The following is a 21,898-nucleotide window of genomic DNA, read 5'->3' as shown; positions in this document are numbered from 1 at the left end:
TTTTCTGGTTCTAATACTTCTGGTATCCGTTTTTCGTCTTCATTGTCATCGATATGGTGAAAAATTCTAAATAACTTGAAAAATATGGGCAACAAATATAAACATGTGGCTGACCGGAAACGTAGAATGGTGCGGACCTAAGTGTGGGCGATTCTGTGTGGCTGTCCACAAGAAACATTAAGTTGAAGGTACCTTCATGGAAGTTGGGTCCAAGGTTTATTGGCCCATATAAGATCACGGCCATTATTAAGTACCCGCTTCTTACTCTTCGAGGTGTGGTTTATAGGTTTTCTTCCTGCCTTCTAACTAGCTGGTCGGTTGTACTCTGTGGTCCTTCTGGAGTTGCCAGTTTTCTACTTTCAGATAAATCTTGTCTTTTCTTATTGTTTTGTGTTATATTCCCTGTTGTCTGTATCTGGGCCTGAGACAGAGACTTCCATTCGTCTATCTGGGGAGGAATGAGTTGTCTCTGGTCCTAACCTCATTCCAGGGCCTTATAGGGATATAAGGGCCTAGGTAGCCAGCATATGAATATTCCTACCTTCAAGGTCTATTCATATTTATAGGTAGTTAGGGCTCGGATTAGTGTTGTTTAGGAGGTGACCTGTTCCTTCCCTAGTTTCCAGGCCCAGTTACTGTTCCCCTTCCCTCCTTTGTTTAGTGTGGAGTTTCCCCCCACACACTGATCGTGACTATATACCTGCACCGCTGAACGTCAAATAATACTTTTTTTTTGCCACTAATACACGCCAAAAAGGGCTGTAATTTTCTCACTTCACCACACAATGGCAAATAATAATTTTTCCCCACTAATCCACGCCAGAGAAGCTTTAAAACATATAACTGCACTGCTGAACGACCAAAAAAGCTTTAGAACATATAACTGTACCGCTGAACTACAAATAATACAGTTTTTTTTGCCACTAATACAGCTGAAAAAGGGCTGTAATTTTCTCTTTTCACTACACAACGGCTAATAAGCCCTCTTATTTTTCCCACTTATACATGCCAAAAAAGGCTTTAGAACATATAACTGCACCACTGAACGGCAAATAATACTTTTTCACTAATATACGCCAAAAAGGGCTGTAATTTTCTCACTTCACCACACAACGCCTAATAAGCCCTTTTTTTCCCTACTAATCCACGCCAAAAAAGGCTTTAGAACATATATTGCACCGCACAAGGGCTAATAAGAAATATTTCCTTGTAATACACCCTGTTAATGGCTGTATCACACAGCACTTGCACCCCAAATAAATAGAACGGTTTGCTGGAATTACAGAGGTATCATCTATTGCAGGGGTCAGCAACCTCCGGCACTCCAGGTGTTGTAAAACTACATCTCTCATCATGCACACTTGCTTGGCTGCTCTCTAAACTCCCACACAGTGGAAAGAACATGCTGGGAGTTGTAGTTTCACAGCAGCTGGAGTGCCGAAGGTTGCTGCTCCCTGATCTATTGCAAACCTGAAAGCAATTTGGTGTCATGCTCCCTCCTGTGAGAGAGTGAGAATATCGGATAGACTTGCTGCACGTGAGGCTATCTGACACGTCTCTCTGTGTTCCTCTATGTATGTTGTTGTTTGGCAGGATTTCACCTCTCCTCAGGTGCCGCTTATTATCAGTGATGAGGCTCTATTTAGATCCGCCTCACACTGCTGACCATGCGGTTGATAGTTTCTGCTTGGAGTTCCTAGTGCTGGTTTGTCTTGGATCTCCTGCTTCTCCATACATCTCTAAGCTAAGTACTTGTTGCCTTCGCTGTTTCTTATTATCTGGGAGACGCAGGTTCCTTCATTCTGGAAGGAACCAGCTGTCTCATCCCCTGCTACCTATCCTAGTGCTCGTCAGTTTTAGCAGGGCTTTAGGTATCCGGTGTATGAGTATTTCCACCATCAGGATCTGCTCATACTGGCAGGAGTTAGGGAAAGGCCTAGGGATTACTAGGAGGTCACCATGCCTCTTCCTTAGCTTTTGAGGCCTAGATTGTTGTCTATTCGTTGTGGTGTTTATTTGGTGTTTTCCCTTCCCCTTAACCTGTGACATTTAGATCCCCAGTTAGTGCAGCAAGGTGTAATAGGATTATTCCTATTACCCAGGCTGTACACTCCTCTATTGGACCCCGTTCTCCTTTTATAGTGTGAAATAATTCCTCCCTATCCTTTCCCTACACTTCTAATGCTCTTTCCCTGAACCTCTATTGAGCAAAATAAAAGTTTTCAAGTCTTTCCTAGCACTTTCCCTAACACCTGCTGACATCTCCTTCGACACTAAGTACACTGGAATATGGCTGAGGCTATTTATAGGGCTGTGACATCAAAGGGCTGGCTGGCTGCTGATTGGCTGCATGCATGGCATTGTGGGTGATCCCTCATTCAAAGAGTTCTTTGCTCTATGTGCAGCAGCCATTTTAGGAAAAAATGTGATTCGTTACGATGAAACGTGCAGAAATGTGGATTCGGTGCGAATCAAATTTTGTATTTATATATTGTTTCTCGGCATCATTTATAAATTGTATACAAGGCCTTTGAATACTTTTTTGTGCCATGCTGTGCAACATCAAAACGTATACAAAGTGCATTGTGTAATCCAAGAATAAAAAATTCTAGAACTTGTCTTAAAATCCTTGTATAGTTTATTGGGTTTATTAAAAACAAAACATATAATTAGAGTTGAGCGAACTATGCTGGTCTATTATGATGGAATGCAATACGGAATGCTTCATAGAATTCCATTATGGTCTGTGGTAACAGAATCCATTACGGAATTCTTAGATAACCCGAACGCCATACTTTCAAATTGCAAGTTCGCTCAACACTACATATAATCCATAGTAAAATGCAATCAATTCCTATGCATTTTGGACAGACTCATCCTTAGTCATGGCATGAAGTGATATGATACACAAAATACATAATATCAGATCACAAAGTCAGAACCTGAGAACTTCAGAACCCCTCTGTGGTTTTATGACTGGTGCACACTCTACTACTCATTGGTGTGTCTTGTCACCAGCATGTTTATGTAAGAAATTGTGTGAGGCAACATAAAAGCTTTGTGTACAAGGTTTACAGATATCCTCAATGTGTGCTGCCCGAGTGGTGGAATCCACATACTGTTTTCTACAGCGTATGCAGCTTATAATGTAAACTAGTTGAGTTGTACTGTGATTAGCAAATGTTTAAATTGTAAAAAATCTCTCCTGTACTAATTAATTCCACATGCTTAGTTTGAGACATGTATTGACACAATTCACATAGTAGGATCTCATAGTGCTTAGCCACGTCAAAAACTCAATTTATCTTTCCCCCCCACACCAGTATTCTGGTGGAAAAAAGACACAATATTTTTTCCCACCATTTGTGCAAAACAGTTTCTCTGCTGCCCTCTCCACTTTCCAGAAATGGAGGCTTGGCAACAGTGGGAAGGGTCCTGGCACATTTATCTTTATGGCAATTTTCTGGTGTAACAGAAGAAAGCTACCCCAGCTAGAGGCTGACCTAGATTGCAGTGTAGGCACATGGACTTCTTGAGGCATACTGCTCGTCATAAATTAGGACACAGCCTCCGGCGGCACACAGAGATATCATAGACAGGTAGTAAAATGCTGGTCTATTATAAATTCCAATATTAGTGCTTAGCCACAAATATCTAGAAATAGTATGTTTACCTTATCTAATCCCTTTGTGTGAGATTTACAGTATGCTGGTATGAATGCTATATCGAAGACCTCGCCTAGGATGGTGGGGGGACATGTAGGGGGGAGTGTAGGAGCACTGGCAGATGGACAGACTTCAGGAACCCAGGCATATAGCCTTCAGGAACCCAGGCATACAGACTTCAGGAACTCAGGCAAGCAGACTTAAGGAAACCAGGCATATGGACAGAAGCCAGCACACAGACAGACAAATAGAACCCAGGCAACAAAGCAGAAGCCAGCCCACAAAGACAGATGGATTAAAGCTCTGTACTTACTATATCAAGCTAGAGGTCCTGGTAGGCTCTATGGAGACCAAGTAAGATCTTAGTTGCACAGGCAAACCGGAACACAGAATATATAGCAGGCTGATAACTAATTAGTCAACCAGGTGCACACACATAGAGTAGAGCAGATTAACTCATTCTGTATTGCAAGCTGAGGAGGGATACAAACACAATAGCCCAATTCACATACAGACAGGCAACATTGTAACAGGATATTTGTAAACCTAGTACACTCCGTTTTTTACATCAACATGCATAAACCAAGGAGGGGGAACATGGATATGCCACCAATGTGAGACTTCTGGGACCCCCACCTATCTGTGGAACGGAGCTCCCACTTGTGTGCAGCTGCCCTCCATTCATTTCTATAAGAGCGATGAAAATAGAGCGCCACACTTAGCTATTTTCGGAAGTCCTATAGAAATTAATAGAGAGCGGACCGTGGAAGCACAGCCACCGCTCCATTCACTTCTATGGAACTGCCAGAAATAGCAGAGCCAGAGCTTGGCTATTTTCGGTGTTCCCATGGACATTACTGGAGGGCAGCCAGGCATACACAGTGGGCTCGCCTTATCTTTGGGAGTTTCGTTCTAGAGATAGGTGCGGGTCCCAGAAGTGACACATATCTAAGTGATATTCTACCAATGTTTCAGGTGAGAAAACACCTTTAAAGAAATTGAGACATGCATTGATAACAATAGTATTATACTATGGATTAATTTGCAGTGGGAACTGTTAATATGTAAGATCCAGCCCATTCCACACCATCTGAACTGGGCTTTCTGATTGTGTATTATATCACTTTATGCCATTATTAAGGATGGCAGGAGACTGTTTGAAACGTGTAGGAATTAATTCCATGGATTATATGTTTTGCTTTTAATATGGTTCTATAAACTATTAAGCAATTTTAGGATGACTTGCTGGATTTTTCATTCTTAAATTACAGAATTCCTTAGCGGAAGCAGTTTTAGATAAGGTGCACCATCCTCTGTGTGGAGCTGAATTATGAATCGGCAGGGGTGAGCTGGACTGTTTAAATAAGCTGAGAAACAACAGATCAATGCATGTTTATGTGTGATCCATGTTTCTTTTTCTTCAGATTGACATTTAAAAAATTAGGTTTACAATAAACCAACTATGATTCATTTTCGTAGACAGAGCTACTGGAACAAGTTATGCTGGATGCACTTGTAATGGACAGAGTGGCATTTGTCCAACTTCTCATCGATCATGGTGTCAGTATGCACAGATTTCTAACAATCCCCAGGCTGGAAGAGCTGTACAATGCAGTAAGTAATCGGAGGGTGGCAACATTGGCATATACTGTATAACAAATAGAAAAAAGGTTTTCTTGCTGACATTGTAAAATGATACCAATATAACTTGATGATTTAGGCTATTTAACCACTTCCCTACTGCCGTACAACTATATACAGTCAGGTCCATAAATATTGGGACATCAACACAGTTCTAACATTTGTGGCTCTATACACCACCACAATGGATTTGAAATGAAACGAACAAGATGTGCTTTAACTGCAGACTGTCAGCTTTAATTTGAGGGTATTTACATCCAAATCAGGTGAACGGTGTAGGAATTACAACAGTTTGCATATGTGCCTCCCACTTGTTAAGGGACCACAAGTAATGAGACATAATAATAATCATAAATTAAACTTTCACTTTTTAATGCTTGGTTGCAAATCCTTTGCAGTCAATACAGCCTGAAGTCTGGACCGCATAGACATCACCAGACGTTGGGTTTCATCCCTGGTGATGCTCTGCCAGGCCTTTACTGCAACTTCTTCAGTTCCTGCTTGTTCTTGGGGCATTTTCCCTTCAGTTTTGTCTTCAGCAAGTGAAATGCATGCTCAATCGGATTCAGGTCAGGTAATTGACTTGGCCATTGCATAACATTCCACTTCTTTCCCTTAAAAAAACTCTTTGGTTGCTTTTGCAGTATGCTTTGGGTCATTGTCCATCTGCACTGTGAAGCGCCGTCCAATCGGTTCTGAAGCATTTGGCTGAATATGAGCAGATAATATTGTCCGAAACACTTCAGAATTCATCCTGCTGCTTTTGTCAGCGGTCACATCATTAATAAATACAAGAGAACCAGTTCCATTGGCAGCCATACATGCCCACGCCCTGACACTACCACCACCATGCTTCACTGAAGAGCTGGTATGCTTAGGATCATGAGCAGTTCCTTTCCTTCTCCATACTCTTCTCTTCCCATCACTCTGGTACAAGTTGATCTTGGTCTCATCTGTCCATAGTATGTTCTTCTAGAACTGTGAAGGCTTTTTTAGATGTCGTTTGGCAAACTCTAATCTGGCCTTCCTGTTTTTGAGGCTCACCAATGGTTTACATCTTGTGGTGAACCCTCTGTATTCACTCTGGTGAAGTCTTCTCTTGATTGTTGACTTTGACACACATACACCTACCTCCTGGAGAGTGTTCTTGATCTGGCCAACTGTTGTGATGGGTGTTTTCTTCACCAGGGAAATAATTCTTCAGTCATCCACCACAGTTGTTTTCCGTGGTCCTCCGGGTCTTTTGGTGTTGCTGAGCTCTCCGGTGCGTTCCATCTTTTTAAGAATGTTCCAAACAGTTGTTTTGGCCGCGCCTAATGTCTTTGCCATCTCTCTGTTGGGTTTGTTGGGTTTTTTCAGCCTAATGATGGCTTGCTTCACTGATAGTGACAGCTCTTTGGATCTCATCTTGAGAGTTGACAGCAACAGATTTCAAATGCAAATAGCACACTTGAAATGAACTCTGGACCTTTTTATCTGCTCATTGTAATTGGGATAATGAGGGAATAACACACACCCGGCCATGGAACAGCTGAGAAGCCAATTGTCCCATTACTTTTGGTTCCTTAGTAAGTGGGAGGCACATATGCAAACTGTTGTAATTCCTGCACCGTTTACCTGATTTGGATGTAAATACCCTCAAATTAAAGCTGACAGTCTGCAGTTAAAGTACATCTTGTTTGTTTCATTTCAAATCCATTGTGGTGGTGTATAGAGCCACAAATGTTAGAATTGTGTCGATGTCCCAATATTTGTGGACCTGACTGTACATTGGCGGTATGATGTTCAAAGTCATGCGCACTCCAGAGAGGTATAAAATAAAACTACAGATCGCCCTCATACTGCTCTGTAGACATAACTATACATTTAATTATGGGGGTAAAAATATAGCGATGCAAATACAAATAAAAAAAAAATCTACGTTTTTATTGTTTTTTAAAGGGCATCTGCCAGCAGAATGGTACCTATGAAACTTGTTAACCATGTTCGCTTGGCAGCTGAAGGCATCTGTGTTCCCATGTATATATGTGCCCACATTGCTGATAAAAATTATGTTTTAATGTATGCAAATGAGCCTCTAGGAGCAACGGGGTGTTGCCATTACACCTGGAGGCTCTGCTCTCTCTGCAAATGCTGCACCATCTCTATCTTGATTGACAGGACCAGGCAGTTGATGATCAAGGTGGAGAGGGCAGTGGCAGAGAGAGCAGAGCTTCTAGGATTAATGGCAACGCCTCCATTGCTCCTATAGGCTCATTTGCATATCATAAAACTTCATTTTTCTTAGCAATGCAGGCACATATGAACTTGGGACCAACACTGATGCCTTCGGCTGCCAAGTGCACATGTAACAGGTAAGCCAATTTCATAGGTACAAATCTGCCGACAGATGCCCTTTAAGTATTAGGACACAATATAAACTATATAAATGTGGTATCACTGTAATTGTACAGATCTGGAGAATAAAAGGTAAGAGATCAGTTTTACTGCATAGGGAACGCCCTAAAAACTAAACACATAGAACTTTGGCAGAATTGCGTTGTTTTTTTTTTTCAGTTCCACCCCCTTAGAATTATTTTTGTCAGCTTTCCACTACATCGTATGCAATATAAATGGTGCCATTAGAAAGTACAACTTTCTAATGAAACAAGCCCTCCTTCATCTACTTTAACAGAAAAATAAAAACGTTATGGCTCTGAAAAGGCAACAAGTGAAATATAATAATGCAGAAATGTTAAATCGTATGGTAATGGAGTGGTTAACACACATAAAATATAATTTCCTACTATCTCTTTCAATATCTCCTCCAAATTTGTTTGAATATAAAAAAAAAAAGTGTTCATAAAAGTAGTCTCCAATTCATCAAAAGCACCTTAAAGGGGTATTCCTGTTGTTAAAAGTTATCCCTCTATCCACTTAGCAAATGTGGACTAATAGGTTTTATTGATCTCCAGGTCTACTGCAGATATGTATGTTTCAAACTAAACTAGCTTTGGATGACAGGAATCTCAATTAAACTTTTCAACTTTTTAAAGGGATTCGGTCACTTTTTCCTCTCCCATCATATAGACATGGAGATGTCAGTGCTCACTGCTTCTGTTTGTCATACATGTGGATTTAGTGCTCCTATGATTTACTGGGAAGAAAAGGATGCAAATGAGCTCTTAACAAGCTCTGCCTCTAATGCCACCAGATGTAAGGCAGCTATCCAATAAGTCAATGTGCGACCCTAGGCCTTGAGACATGACTCGGATAATAAATAAACCAGCACCCCATCTGCAAGCAGCTGATTTGGGGTGATTGCCTCTCATCAGTGAAGAGCAGAGAGTACTGGCTTAACTAGGTGAGAGGCCTAAGTCAGGATTTGGGGGGTACTATCTGTCCTTGGGGAGAGAGCACCTTATTTGGTGTGAGGAGACGTATTGACCATACATGCTCTTCTGGAATTCTGGGAAGAAGGTATGCAAATGTGCTGTTAGCAAGCTCTGCCTCTGATGCAGGTGTAAGGCAGCAATCCTATAAGTCAATGTTCGATCCTTTAAATACGCCTTGAGATTTGGATATTAAATAAGCCAGCACCTCATCTGCAGACAGTTGTTTTGGGGTAATTGCCCCTCATCAGTGCAGAGCAGAGAGTACTAGCTTAATTGGGTGAGAGGCCTATGATTTACTAAAACTGAGGAATTGCCTCTTGAGGAGCCATACAAAGGATACAATCAAACATTATAAATGCTGGATAATGTCGTCCTCATTCAGGTCCCAAGTACTTGACTTCAGTCCAATAATGTGAACTAGTTAAAGTAAATGCCTTGAATTCTTCCCTATAAAAAGTACTTATGAATAATTAGACTTTAATTGCCATTGGCCACAAAAGATCCAGACTGAGAAGTGGTTGTCTCTGTGTAAGGCTACTTTCACACTTGCGTTCAGAGCGGATCCGCCCAGACGGATCCGCTCATATAATGCAGACGGATCCGTTCAGAACGGATCCGTCTGCATTATATTGTAGAAAAAATTCTAAGTGTGAAAGTAGCTTCAGACGGATCCGTCCAGACTTTACATTGAAAGTCAATGGGGGACGGATCCGTTTGAAAATTGAGCCATATAGTGTCAAATTCAAACGGATCCGTCCCCATTGACTTACATTGTAAGTCTGGACGGATCAGTTTGCCTCCGCACAGCCAGGCGGACACACAGGTGTCCGCCTGCTGAGCAGAGCGGAGGCCAAACGCTGCCAGACTGATGCTTGTGAGAGCCTTTAAACGGAACTCACAAGCGGAGCCCCGAACGCAAGTGTGAAAGTAGCCTAACAAGATGAATTACACATCTTATGCATTTTAATGAGAATGTTTTATGTTTTCAAAACAGTCACATTCCCTGTTTTGCCTGTTTCAGGTACCGAATGCAAGTAAAGACACCATACTACGTCTCATCCAGGATGTGAAGAAGGTATGCAGCTACTGTATAGTGTACCAGGGCGATGTAGGGTAATTTATAAAGTGTCTCACATACATCATTTAAGGAATCACTCCAGGCAGGAAAAAAATGTAGCTTTTTGGCTACCATTGTAGAGCTCTACAAGCCCCCTATTTACCTAAATTGCACCATTCAAAATATCCCCTGCAGATGGTGTTGTCCAACACTCAAAGCAATAACAGATAGAAAAAGCCACTTACCTATTCACCATTTCTCCGTTCTACCGGCAAGGGTCCTGTCTGTCCCCGCCACTTCGGGCCCCAGTGTACTGTCAATGTGACTACCCATCTGTCATCACATGCACTGCTGCAACCATTCACTGGCCTCAGCAGTGACATGTTCCCAAGTGGCATATGACTGCAGAGGCCAATGAATGACTGCAACAGTGCAAGTGACATCATACTTTCAGTCCACAAGGGACCAAACAGCCCTGGAATGGGGGATTAGTGAATAGGTAAGAGGATTTTTTTATTTATGCTAAGCCCTTTCTGGAAACATCAGTAAAATTGCTTTGGGAGTTGGACAACCTCTTTAAAAACAGGACAGTGCAATAAACCACTTAGGTTAGTATAGAAAATACCCAAACAGTATAATAGAATGTTACAACATGCCTACTACTTTTTGACATAAGTCCCCCTGTCCTCCCTCTTTTTGACCCACAAAATAAATGTGCATTAATAAACGTACTAAACTGCTCTGTCTGGTTCCTTCCTGCATATTACAATGTATATATTGTTTCATTATTTAGTGCGAATAGGACCGAATCAGATTATTTTTGTGCTAATATTTAAAGGGGCATTGCACCATAAGAAATAAGCTGTCCCAGGGGCTGCACATCCAGATAAAAAAAAAACTCATATCACCGTCCATCCGCCCCCCCCCCCCCTTCACCAGCACCACTGCTGTTCTGATGGTGCAAGGGTCCCAACTGCTCAGCCGATCACTGGCTGCAGCCATGACCCACCTTAGCCAGTGACTGGATCTTTCACAATGAGGTGTAAGTGTCGCTCTTCATCAACCATCTAAAAAGTTGGATGGTATGTGTCAGGCTACTTTCACACTTGCGTTGGAAAAAAAAAATCAATTTTGTCCTCATGCATTCTGAATGGAAAGATATCTGTTTAGGATACATCAGGATGTCTTCCGTTCTGGCAGCATTCCGTTTCGTGACCAGACACAAAATCACTGCAAACTGCGGTTTTGTGTCCTGTCATAAAAACTGAAAAAAACGGATCCGGCACCGAAAACAATGTAAGTCAATGGTGATGGGTGTGTTTTTTTTCCGTTTTGATTTCACACAACTACATCCTAACGGAACGGATGCATCCTAATGTGCAAAATCAAAACGCGACCATTTAATTCTGGTATTGAGATCCTCTGCCGGATCTCAATACTGGAATAAACAACGCAAGTGTAAAGTAGCTAAAAACCTCATTCACATGTCAGTGTTTTGGTCAGTGATTGTGAGCCAAAACCAGGATTGGAGCCTCCACAGACATAAGGTATAAGGGAAAGATCTGCTCCTGTTCTGTGTTTAGAGCAGGACCTGGTTTTGGCTCAAAATCACAGAAGGAAATCACTGACCGAACACTGACTGTGAATGAGGCATTACAATGATATCCTGAAAACTACCAGGAGTGCTTTTAAGATGCATAAATGAAAAAAAGAATACTGTGCGGTATACGTGTTTTTTTTTTTTTTTTTTTCTGTGTCCCTCGGTATAGAAAAGCACAGCAAACTGTACTTTCTTATACAGTAAAAACAAAAATCAAAAATGCTGATGCATACTGCCCAGGGTACTAATAATATAGTAATTGTAATAAATATCCAATTTTTTTAGATTTATGGATTACTTTTGTATGGATCTCGATACTTGCCTGGTTGGCAGGCTGTTTTATGCGAAGCAAAGTAATAGTCTTCTTAATAAGATTACCATAAAATGATCAACTTGACAGACATCTATAGGAAAAGCAACTTTTTACCAGCAAAAGGATAAACTGCTATGTTACCTAGCCAAGTAAAACACATGACTTAGTACTGTATGTCATTGTACATTTGCGTGTTGTTTCCTGACAATTTTTTGTTAGTTGAATCTTTTTGCCTCTAACTTTATTTCAGGGTAATCTATTAGCAGAATACAAGATCACTCTGATGGACATAGGACTAGTTATTGAATACCTTATGGGTGGAACGTTTAGATGCAGTTACACCACGAGAGGTTTCAGAACTATGTACAAACTTTTAAACCAGGTATTTCATCAATGGTTTTGTCATGAGTTTGGAATTAGGTAATAGCCTTAAAGGGGTAGTCCAGGATTTTTATATTGATGGCCAATCTCCTGGATAGGCCATCAGCATCTGACTGGTAGAGGTCCAATACCCCGCGCTCTCGCTGATCAGCTGTTCTGCAGGAGCCAAAAGTAGGAACTACACATCTTCATCCATTGTGTAGCACCAGAGCTCCTCGGGAAAAGCTGATCTGCAGAGGTGCAGGGTGTCTAACCTCCACTGATCCGATATTGATGGGTTATTTTGAGGATTGGCGACAGATATAAAAAAAAAAACCTGGAAAGTCCCTTTGAGCTGGTCATTCACGTTAAACAGTAGTTGGTCAAGGGGCATACATAATCATATTTCCATCTAAATTACTATTGGGATGTTTCTCATATTGTAGACATATTGTGCATATAAAGATATACAGGTGAAACTCGAAAAATTTGAATATTGTGAAAAGTTCATTTATTTCAGTAATGCAACTTAAAAGGTGAAACTAACATACGAGATAGACTCATTACATGCAAAGCGAGATATTTCAAGCCTTTATTTGGTATAATTTGGATGATTATGGCTCACAGCTTATGAAACCCCAAAGTCACAATTTTAAGGTACCCTTTGCTCAGGGGATATGGATTAATTAGCTGACTAGAGGGTGACACTTTGAGCCTAGAATAGTGAACCTTTTCACAAAACTCTAATTGATATTCTAATTTTTCGAGTTTCACCTGTATATATATATTCTTGTACTGCACATATCTAAGATGATGACAAAATGAAAAAAATCTGACTATGCTGCTGTTTTGATGCCAACGATCTGTGCACGGAGTTGTCCTGACTGGCAGGGACCTTTTTTCTAACCCCATCGAAATAAAAATGCACCCTCTGCTCAGCCAAGCATGCATGTTAAAGGGGTTGTCTCATCTCACTGTTTCCACGGTGATACTGGACATTGAGCTGAGCCCTTGTGGCCAGGTTTACGGGATTGCATTGAATGGGAGGTACATAAATGGCATAGCAGAACAAGTTAGGCTGCTTCCACAACTCCCTAGTTACAGAAATAGCATAGCTTGCTATGCTACGCTATATTCAATGCAATGGGAGTTACGGAAATAGAGGAGCTATGGCTACCAGGAGTATGGAACATGCTACAGGCACAGGTCCATAGCCCTGGTAGTGATAGCAGCCTAAAAAAATGCTGACACATAGTTTACAAGTCTGGTGTATTCATGAGGATTGCACTCCCGCACCCCTCAGGATGGTTGATTGACAGGGTATGCCCAACTGGATGTCCTATGGTTGCACAGCTGTAGGTACCTGCAGGCAATATGGCTGCTTCAAAGTCATGTAAAGTAAATTAAATAAGAAAATATGCAATCAGAATTATTATTTTTTTATTGGACATCCATGACAATGTGGTCAGTCTTTGAAGAGGTCCATAAAGGGTCCATGTGTCCATTTTTTTACCTCCTTGTGTCATCTGTATTTCACAGACACTACTAGGCTGAAAATTGTTCTCTAGCAATGGTCTCCTAGCAATGGTCAGTGAAAACAGTACACACCCATAGACGTTAATGGGCATGATTGGTCTGCATCACGGACCAAAGTAGTGCACGCCTCATTTGTTTTTCCACTGACCCGCACTGAGGTGAACAAAACATGTGAACACTTTAAAATCAATGGATCTGTGTGTTGTCAGTGGAGAACACAGACAGTGCACGGCCATGATTCACTCAAGTGTACAAGGGGCATCACTTATATTAAAGCTATGTCACATGTTTCTATTTAAATTATTATATTTCAGAATTTTGTGCAAAACACTTCAGTCAATTCCTCTAATAAGAATGAAACCTTGGACATATCACAGAGAAGAGAGAAAACAAGGCATGGTCACTTTCTTCAAACAGCTCAGCCCAGGAAACCACAGGTACCCAAAAGTATTGCAGGGAAACATTTGTATCTGGATCACAGTACTGAAGATAAATCCTGATGAAGGAGCCAGAAAGGTGCAGGTGGTTGTGCGCCTCAGGATAGGTCATCAATATCAGATTGGTGGGCGGCCGGCTCCTGGCAACCCCACTAAATAGCCGTTTGAAGCTGTTCTGCTTCAAAATGATGTGCATGGTGTAGTGCATTTGCAACTATTCAGCTCCTTCAAGTTAAAACTGCTTCCTCTTCAAACAGCTAATTGGCGGCGGTGCAGGCCCTTGCCGAACTGATATTGATGACCTATCTTGAGGATAGGTCATCAATATCTTTGACTGCACAACCCCTTAAAACCAGCTAGATTTAAGATAGATAGATAGATAGATAGATCATAGATCGTTCGGTATCAAGTTTTTTTTTTACAGTAATAATGAATTCACAAAGTTATTACACAAAGTCTCACAAGACTTTCAGCTCATCGGAGCAAATACATTCTAATACTGTAAGGAGCTCCCGCTCCGTACAGTATTACAATGAAGTTTTATGCGAATCAACTTTGGATGAAGCATCTGAAGTCGATTTGCTCATCCCTAGTTGTGAATACTTATGTCCTTGAAAATGTTTAGCTTTTCCTTGAATTTGTGTGTATGTAGACTAGCCACAACAACAATCAGAGTAACATAGTGCTTGAAGTCACTGCCACTCAGCAATAACTTTGTAAAGCCAAGGACAGCTTTAGAACAATGATTAACGTTTGCATAAACCAGCAGCTCTCTTTACTGCTTGTGTACCCCACTCCTGGGTTCTTTTAAGCAACGCTTGCTGCCAGCAACTTATGTATCTGTCAGATTCTAACAGTTTGGTGCCGATACTCTGCACTAAGGACCAGAAGGCTGTAACTTCTCTTGTGGCTCTGGTTCTCCACTCTGGCTGCTTTAGTAACTGGGCAGCATCTGTGAGCAGGCTCGGACTTGCCCACAGGGGTACAGGTAAACCCCTAGTCTTCGACCCCCTGCACAAGTGGCACATAACACAGTAGGCTTACTGTACAACATACATATATCCAATGTACAGCACCTCGACTAGCCTATGTTCATATAATAAACCTGATAGATTATTAATGAAACTCCCCAGATTATTATTATTATAGACACGATCACAGCCAGGGGCGTAGCTAGAAATGACTGGGCCCCATAGCAAAAAAATGTATGGGCCCCCCTCCCGGATCTCCCACCCCCACATACCTCTCAGACCTCCCACCCCTTCCAGAGCTCCCACCCAAACACCCCTCCAGTACCTCCCACCCCAGCATCCCCACACTCCTCCAAGACCTCCCACCGCCAGTCCCCAGATATAATGGTCCAGACATCAAGTGTTCTGCTCCCCCCCCCCCCCCCCCCCCACAATTTAATGGTTTAGACCTTGGAGATCCTGTGGCTCCCCCCTCAATAAATTGGTCTAGACCTCCAGAGTCCTGCTTCCCCCTAAATAGAATGGTCCAGACCTCCAGGGTCCTGCTCCCCCTCCTCCCAAGATATAATGGTCCAGTGTCATGTTCCCCCCTATATAAAGGTCCAGACCATACCTCCAGTTCCTGCTCCCCCCTTCTCCTTAAATGTACTGGTCCAGACCTCCAGGGTCCTGCTCCCCCCTCCTCCCTAGATATAATGGTCCAGGACTCCAGAGTAAATTTTACCAGTCCCAGAGTCAGCCAGCCCTCACCTCACCTCACCTCACCTCACAGCCACTTGAAAGTTGAACGTCTGCGCGCCCACACTCCAGCAGTGCTGCCAGGCCCAGAAGCACACAGCTTCGCTGTACGCTCCGCCTCTTCCACTTCCGGCCAGTAGGACTGCCGCCCAGACTGGGAGCGGGACCACTCCCTCTCCTCACTGCAGGTACGCCTCTCTGCCTCCAGCCGCCCCCTATCGCACTGCCCACAGCCTACAGGCCCTGCAGATAGCGCCTTCTCTGTCTGTCCTGGAGGGGCCTGCAACCCCTGTAGCTATACCACATGAATTAAAAAAATGATAATAATCCTCAGCAGGCAGCCTGGGCCCCCAGTGGCGTAGGGCCCCATAGCCATTGCTATGGCTGCTATGGTGATCCCTACGCCTATGATCACAGCTGAGATGACTTCTAGGTATAGAGGAAAGCTAGCCAGAGTCCTCTTCTCCCCAGGACCTACTTCTCAAAGTTCCTGCAGAGACCCCCATATTTAATCATCTGGTAGCATCTTCTGCTGTGTGAGCAGGCAATATTTGAATGTATCCTTACAACGGGCCCCCAAATAAATTTTACTGGTGGGCCCTAGGCACCCCAGTCAAACACTGTCTGTGATTGTTACAAGCCCTGAAAGTATCCACTGCACATACCTGATATCTCTTTATACCTGTTGACAGCAAGATTTATGTGAAAAAGACAACCCATCAAAGTCATCTAAAACTGGCATCCTTGGAACTGAAGATGATAACAGAAGGCCTTTCCCTTATCCATTTCATGATCTTCTGGTATGGGCAGTATTAATGATGAGACAGAAGATGGCGCTTTACTTCTGGCAATGTGGAGAAGAATCCATGGCTAAGGCTTTGGTTGCGAGATGTCTTTACCGAGCAATGTCTCATGAGGCTCGACAGTGGGATATCTTTGATGACACACCAAAAAAGCTAAAAACCTATTCCAAGTCAGTAATGCAAATACATTATAGTTGTTTTATAAGTGTTTTCTGTTGTAAAACAGCCCATTAATAAAAATAAGCATAGCATGCATGTATACTTTTCTAAATATTCCTTCATTTAGAGAATTTGGGACCCTAGCAGAAGAACTCTTGGATAAAACCTACAAGCAGAATGAAATAATGACAATGAAGCTACTAACATATAAGCTGAGCAACTGGAGTAATACAACTTGCCTTAAACTTGCTGTTTCTGGAAAATTTCGACCATTTATTTCCCATGCATCCACTCAAAAGCTGCTTACGGATATTTGGAATGGAAGACTGAACCTAAGGAAAAATTCTTGGTGCAAGGTAACTGTTATGGTTTATTTGGGGATTTTTACCATACAATGAGTCAATTTATGACTCATAAGTAAAAAAAAATATCCAACAGTTGATTATTTATTGTCGTATTCATTCATCCAAGGTGGTGACTATCAGTTCATGATCTCTGGGAATTTGAATCTGAAATTGAATTTTTTTAAACACTTGTGATTTGATGTGTAATTTAGTTTTTGCAACACATCAGCATTTTTTTTTTTTTTACATAAACAGAGGGGATATGATAGAAACGTTTAAATACATAAAGGGAATCAACAAGGTAAAAGAGGAGAGAATATTTAAAAGAAGAAAAACTGCTACAGGAGGACATAGTTTTAAATTAGAGGGGCAAAGGTTTAAAAGTAATATCAGGAAGTATTACTTTACTGAGAGAGTAGTGGATACATGGAATAGCCTTCCTGCAGAAGTGGTAGCTGCAAATACAGTGAAGGAGTTTAAGCATGCATGGGATAGGCATAAGGCCATCCTTCATATAAGATAGGGCCAGGGACTATCCATAGTATTCAGTATATTGGGCAGACTAGATGGGCCAAATGGTTCTTATCTGCCGACACATTCTATGTTTCTATATGGCATTTCAAATGCATGTCCTACAGTGGTGCTTAAAAGTTTGTGAACCCTTTAGAATTTATAGTTTTGCATACATTTAACTTAAAACTAGGGATGAGCGAACTCGAACTGTATAGTTCGGGTTCGTACCGAATTTTGGGGTGTCCGTGACACGGACCCGAACCCGGACATTTTCGTAAAAGTCCGGGTTCGGGTTCGGTGTTCGTCGCTTTCTTGGCGCTTTTGTGACGCTTTCTTGGCGCTTTTTGAAAGGCTGCAAAGCAGCCAATCAACAAGCGTCATACTACTTGCCCCAAGAGGCCATCACAGCCATGCCTACTATTGGCATGGCTGTGATTGGCCAGAGCACCATGTGACCCAGCCTCTATTTAAGCTGGAGTCACATAGCGCCGCCCGTCACTCTGCTCTGATTAGCGTAGGGAGAGGTTGCGGCTGCGACAGTAGGGCGAGATTAGGCAGATTAACTCCTCCAAAGGACTTGATTAACTGATCGATCTGCAGCTGTGGATCATTGAGCTGCTGATCCTCAATTGCTCACTGTTTTTAGGCTGCCCAGACCGTTTGTCAGTCACATTTTTCTGGGGTGATCGGCGGCCATTTTGTGTCTTGTGGTGCGCCAGCACAAGCTGCGACCAAGTGCATTTAACCCTCAATGGTGTGGTTGTTTTTTGGCTAAAGCCTACATCAGGGTGAAGCTGTCACACCAAGTGCATTTAACCAGCAATAGTCTGTTCATTTTTTGGCCATATACAAAATCAGGGGCAAGCTGCGCCTGTCACCAAGTGCATTTAACCCTCAATGGTGTGGTTGTTTTTTGGCTAAAGCCTACATCAGGGTGAAGCTGTCACACCAAGTGCATTTAACCAGCAATAGTCTGTTTATTTTTTGGCCATATACTACATCAGGGGCAAGCTGCGCCTGTCACCAAGTGCATTTAACCCTCAATGGTGTGGTTGTTTTTTGGCTAAAGCCTACATCAGGGTGAAGCTGTCACACCAAGTGCATTTAACCAGCAATAGTCTGTTCATTTTTTGGCCATATACAAAATCAGGGGCAAGCTGCGCCTGTCACCAAGTGCATTTAACCCTCAATGGTGTGGTTGTTTTTTGGCTAAAGCCTACATCAGGGTGAAGCTGTCACACCAAGTGCATTTAACCAGCAATAGTCTGTTCATTTTTTGGCCATATACAAAATCAGGGGCAAGCTGCGCCTGTCACCAAGTGCATTTAACCCTCAATGGTGTGGTTGTTTTCTGGCTAAAGCCTACATCAGGGTGAAGCTGTCACACCAAGTGCATTTAACCAGCAATAGTCTGTTTATTTTTTGGCCATATACTACATCAGGGGCAAGCTGCGCCCGTCACCAAGTGCATTTAACCCTCAGTAGTGTGGTTGGTCAAGCTGTGACACCAAGTGCATTTAACCAGCAATAGTCTGTTCATTTTTTGGCCATATACTACATCAGGGGCAAGCTGCGCCCGTCACCAAGTGCATTTAACCAGCAATAGTGTGGTTATTTTTTGGCCATATCCCAGTCTAATTCTGTCACTAAATCCATACCGGTCACCCAGCGCCTAAATACTAGGCCTCAAATTTATATCCCGCTAAATCTCTCGTTACCGCTGTCCTGTTGTAGCTGGGAAAGTTATTTAGTGTCCGTCAAAGCACATTTTTTGTTCTGGGTTGAAGTACAATTCCCAATTTAGCAATTTCATAATTTAGTGGTTTCTGCTATATCAGAGCTATTTGAAATCTATCCCTAAAAGGGTATATAATATTCAAGGTGCACATTGGGTCATTCAGAATAACTTCACACACACCCGCTACTGTGTATTTTCAAGTCTAATTCTGTCACTAAACCCATACCTGTCACCCAGCGCCTAAATACTAGGCCTCAAATTTATATCCTGCTAAATCTCTCGTTACCGCTGTCCTGTTGTAGCTGGGAAAGTTATTTAGTGTCCGTCAAAGCACATTTTTTGTTCTGGGTTGAAGTACAATTCCCAATTTAGCAATTTCATAATTTAGTGGTTTCTGCTATATCAGAGCTATTTGAAATCTATCCCTAAAAGGGTATATAATATTCAAGGTGCACATTGGGTCATTCAGAATAACTTCACACACACCCGCTACTGTGTATTTTCAAGTCTAATTCTGTCACTAAACCCATACCTGTCACCCAGCGCCTAAATACTAGGCCTCAAATTTATATCCTGCTAAATCTCTCGTTACCGCTGTCCTGTTGTAGCTGGGAAAGTTATTTAGTGTCCGTCAAAGCACATTTTTTGTTCTGGGTTGAAATACAATTCCCAATTTAGCAATTTCATAATTTAGTGGTTTCTGCTATATCAGAGCTATTTGAAATCTATCCCTAAAAGGGTAGATCATATTGAAGGTGCACATAGGGTCATTCAGAATAACTTCACACACACCCGCTACTGTGTATTTCCAAGTCTAATTCTGTCACTAAACCCATACCTGTCACCCAGCGCCTAAATACTAGGCCTCAAATTTATATCCCGCTAAATCTCTCGTTACCGCTGTCCTGTTGTAGCTGGGAAAGTTATTTAGTGTCCGTCAAAGCACATTTTTTGTTCTGGGTTGAAGTACAATTCCCAATTTAGCAATTTCATAATTTAGTGGTTTCTGCTATATCAGAGCTATTTGAAATCTATCCCTAAAAGGGTATATAATATTCAAGGTGCACATTGGGTCATTCAGAATAACTTCACACACACCCGCTACTGTGTATTTCCAAGTCTAATTCTGTCACTAAACCCATACCTGTCACCCAGCGCCTAAATACTAGGCCTCAAATTTATATCCTGCTAAATCTCTCGTTACCGCTGTACTGTTGTTGCTTGGAAAGATATTTAGTGTCCGTCAAAGCACATTTTTTGTTCTGGGTTGAAGTACAATTCCCAATTTAGCAATTTCATAATTTAGTGGTTTCTGCTATATCAGAGCTATTTGAAATCTATCCCTAAAAGGGTATATAATATTCAAGGTGCACATTGGGTCATTCAGAATAACTTCACACACACCCGCTACTGTGTATTTTCAAGTCTAATTCTGTCACTAAACCCATACCTGTCACCCAGCGCCTAAATACTAGGCCTCAAATTTATATCCTGCTAAATCTCTCGTTACCGCTGTACTGTTGTTGCTGGGCAAGATATTTAGTGTCCGTCAAAGCACATTTTTTGTTCTGGGTTGAAATACAATTCCCAATTTAGCAATTTCATAATTTAGTGGTTTCTGCTATATCAGCGCTATTTGAAATCTATCCCTAAAAGGGTATATAATATTCAAGGTGCACATTGGGTCATTCAGAATAACTTCACACACACCCGCTACTGTGTATTTCCAAGTCTAATTCTGTCACTAAACCCATACCTGTCACCCAGCGCCTAAATACTAGGCCTCAAATTTATATCCTGCTAAATCTCTCGTTACCGCTGTACTGTTGTTGCTGGGCAAGATATTTAGTGTCCGTCAAAGCACATTTTTTGTTCTGGGTTGAAATACAATTCCCAATTTAGCAATTTCATAATTTAGTGGTTTCTGCTATATCAGAGCTATTTGAAATCTATCCCTAAAAGGGTATATAATATTCAAGGTGCACATTGGGTCATTCAGAATAACTTCACACACACCCGCTACTGTGTATTTCCAAGTCTAATTCTGTCACTAAACCCATACCTGTCACCCAGCGCCTAAATACTAGGCCTCAAATTTATATCCTGCTAAATCTCTCGTTACCGCTGTCCTGTTGTGGCTGGGCAAGATATTTAGTGTCCGTCAAAGCACATTTTTTGTTCTGGGTTGAAATACAATTCCCAATTTAGCAATTTCATAATTTAGTGGTTCCTGCTATATCAGAGCTATTTGAAATCTATCCCAAAAAGGGTATATAATATTCAAGGTGCACATAGGGTCATTCAGAATAACTTCACACACACGCTTCTGTGCATTTCCAAGTCTAATTCTGTCACTAAATCCATACCGGTCACCCAGCGCCTAAATACTAGGCCTCAAATTTATATCCCGCTGAATTTGAATACAATACATTGGGCCAAATAATATATTTGTTGTTGTGGTGAACCATAACAATGAGAAAAACATCTAGTAAGGGACGCGGACGTGGACATGGTCGTGGTGGTGTTAGTGGACCCTCTGGTGCTGGGAGAGGACGTGGCCGTTCTGCCACATCCACACGTCCTAGTGTACCAACTACCTCAGGTCCCAGTAGCCGCCAGAATTTACAGCGATATATGGTGGGGCCCAAT

The 21,898-nt window shown here is 41.9% G+C and overlaps 1 protein-coding gene across 1 annotated transcript in view; it reads left to right on the top strand.

The window, feature by feature from the left end:
- The first annotated feature begins 4,631 nt into the window (after nt 1-4,631).
- LOC122925723 (transient receptor potential cation channel subfamily M member 7-like) overlaps nt 4,632-21,898 on the top strand; it is a 99,616-nt gene continuing 82,349 nt past the window's right edge. Inside the window, exons 1-7 of the mRNA XM_044277069.1 lie at nt 4,632-4,640; nt 5,145-5,279; nt 9,702-9,755; nt 11,901-12,032; nt 13,861-13,983; nt 16,385-16,665; nt 16,782-17,010. Of these exons, the coding sequence (XP_044133004.1) occupies nt 4,632-4,640; nt 5,145-5,279; nt 9,702-9,755; nt 11,901-12,032; nt 13,861-13,983; nt 16,385-16,665; nt 16,782-17,010 (963 nt within the window). The remainder of the gene's footprint in view (nt 4,641-5,144; nt 5,280-9,701; nt 9,756-11,900; nt 12,033-13,860; nt 13,984-16,384; nt 16,666-16,781; nt 17,011-21,898) is intronic.

Source organism: Bufo gargarizans, chromosome 2 (genome assembly GCF_014858855.1).
Source record: "Bufo gargarizans isolate SCDJY-AF-19 chromosome 2, ASM1485885v1, whole genome shotgun sequence".
Lineage (NCBI taxonomy): Eukaryota > Metazoa > Chordata > Amphibia > Anura > Bufonidae > Bufo > Bufo gargarizans.
This window is presented reverse-complemented; position numbering and strand designations above follow the sequence as displayed.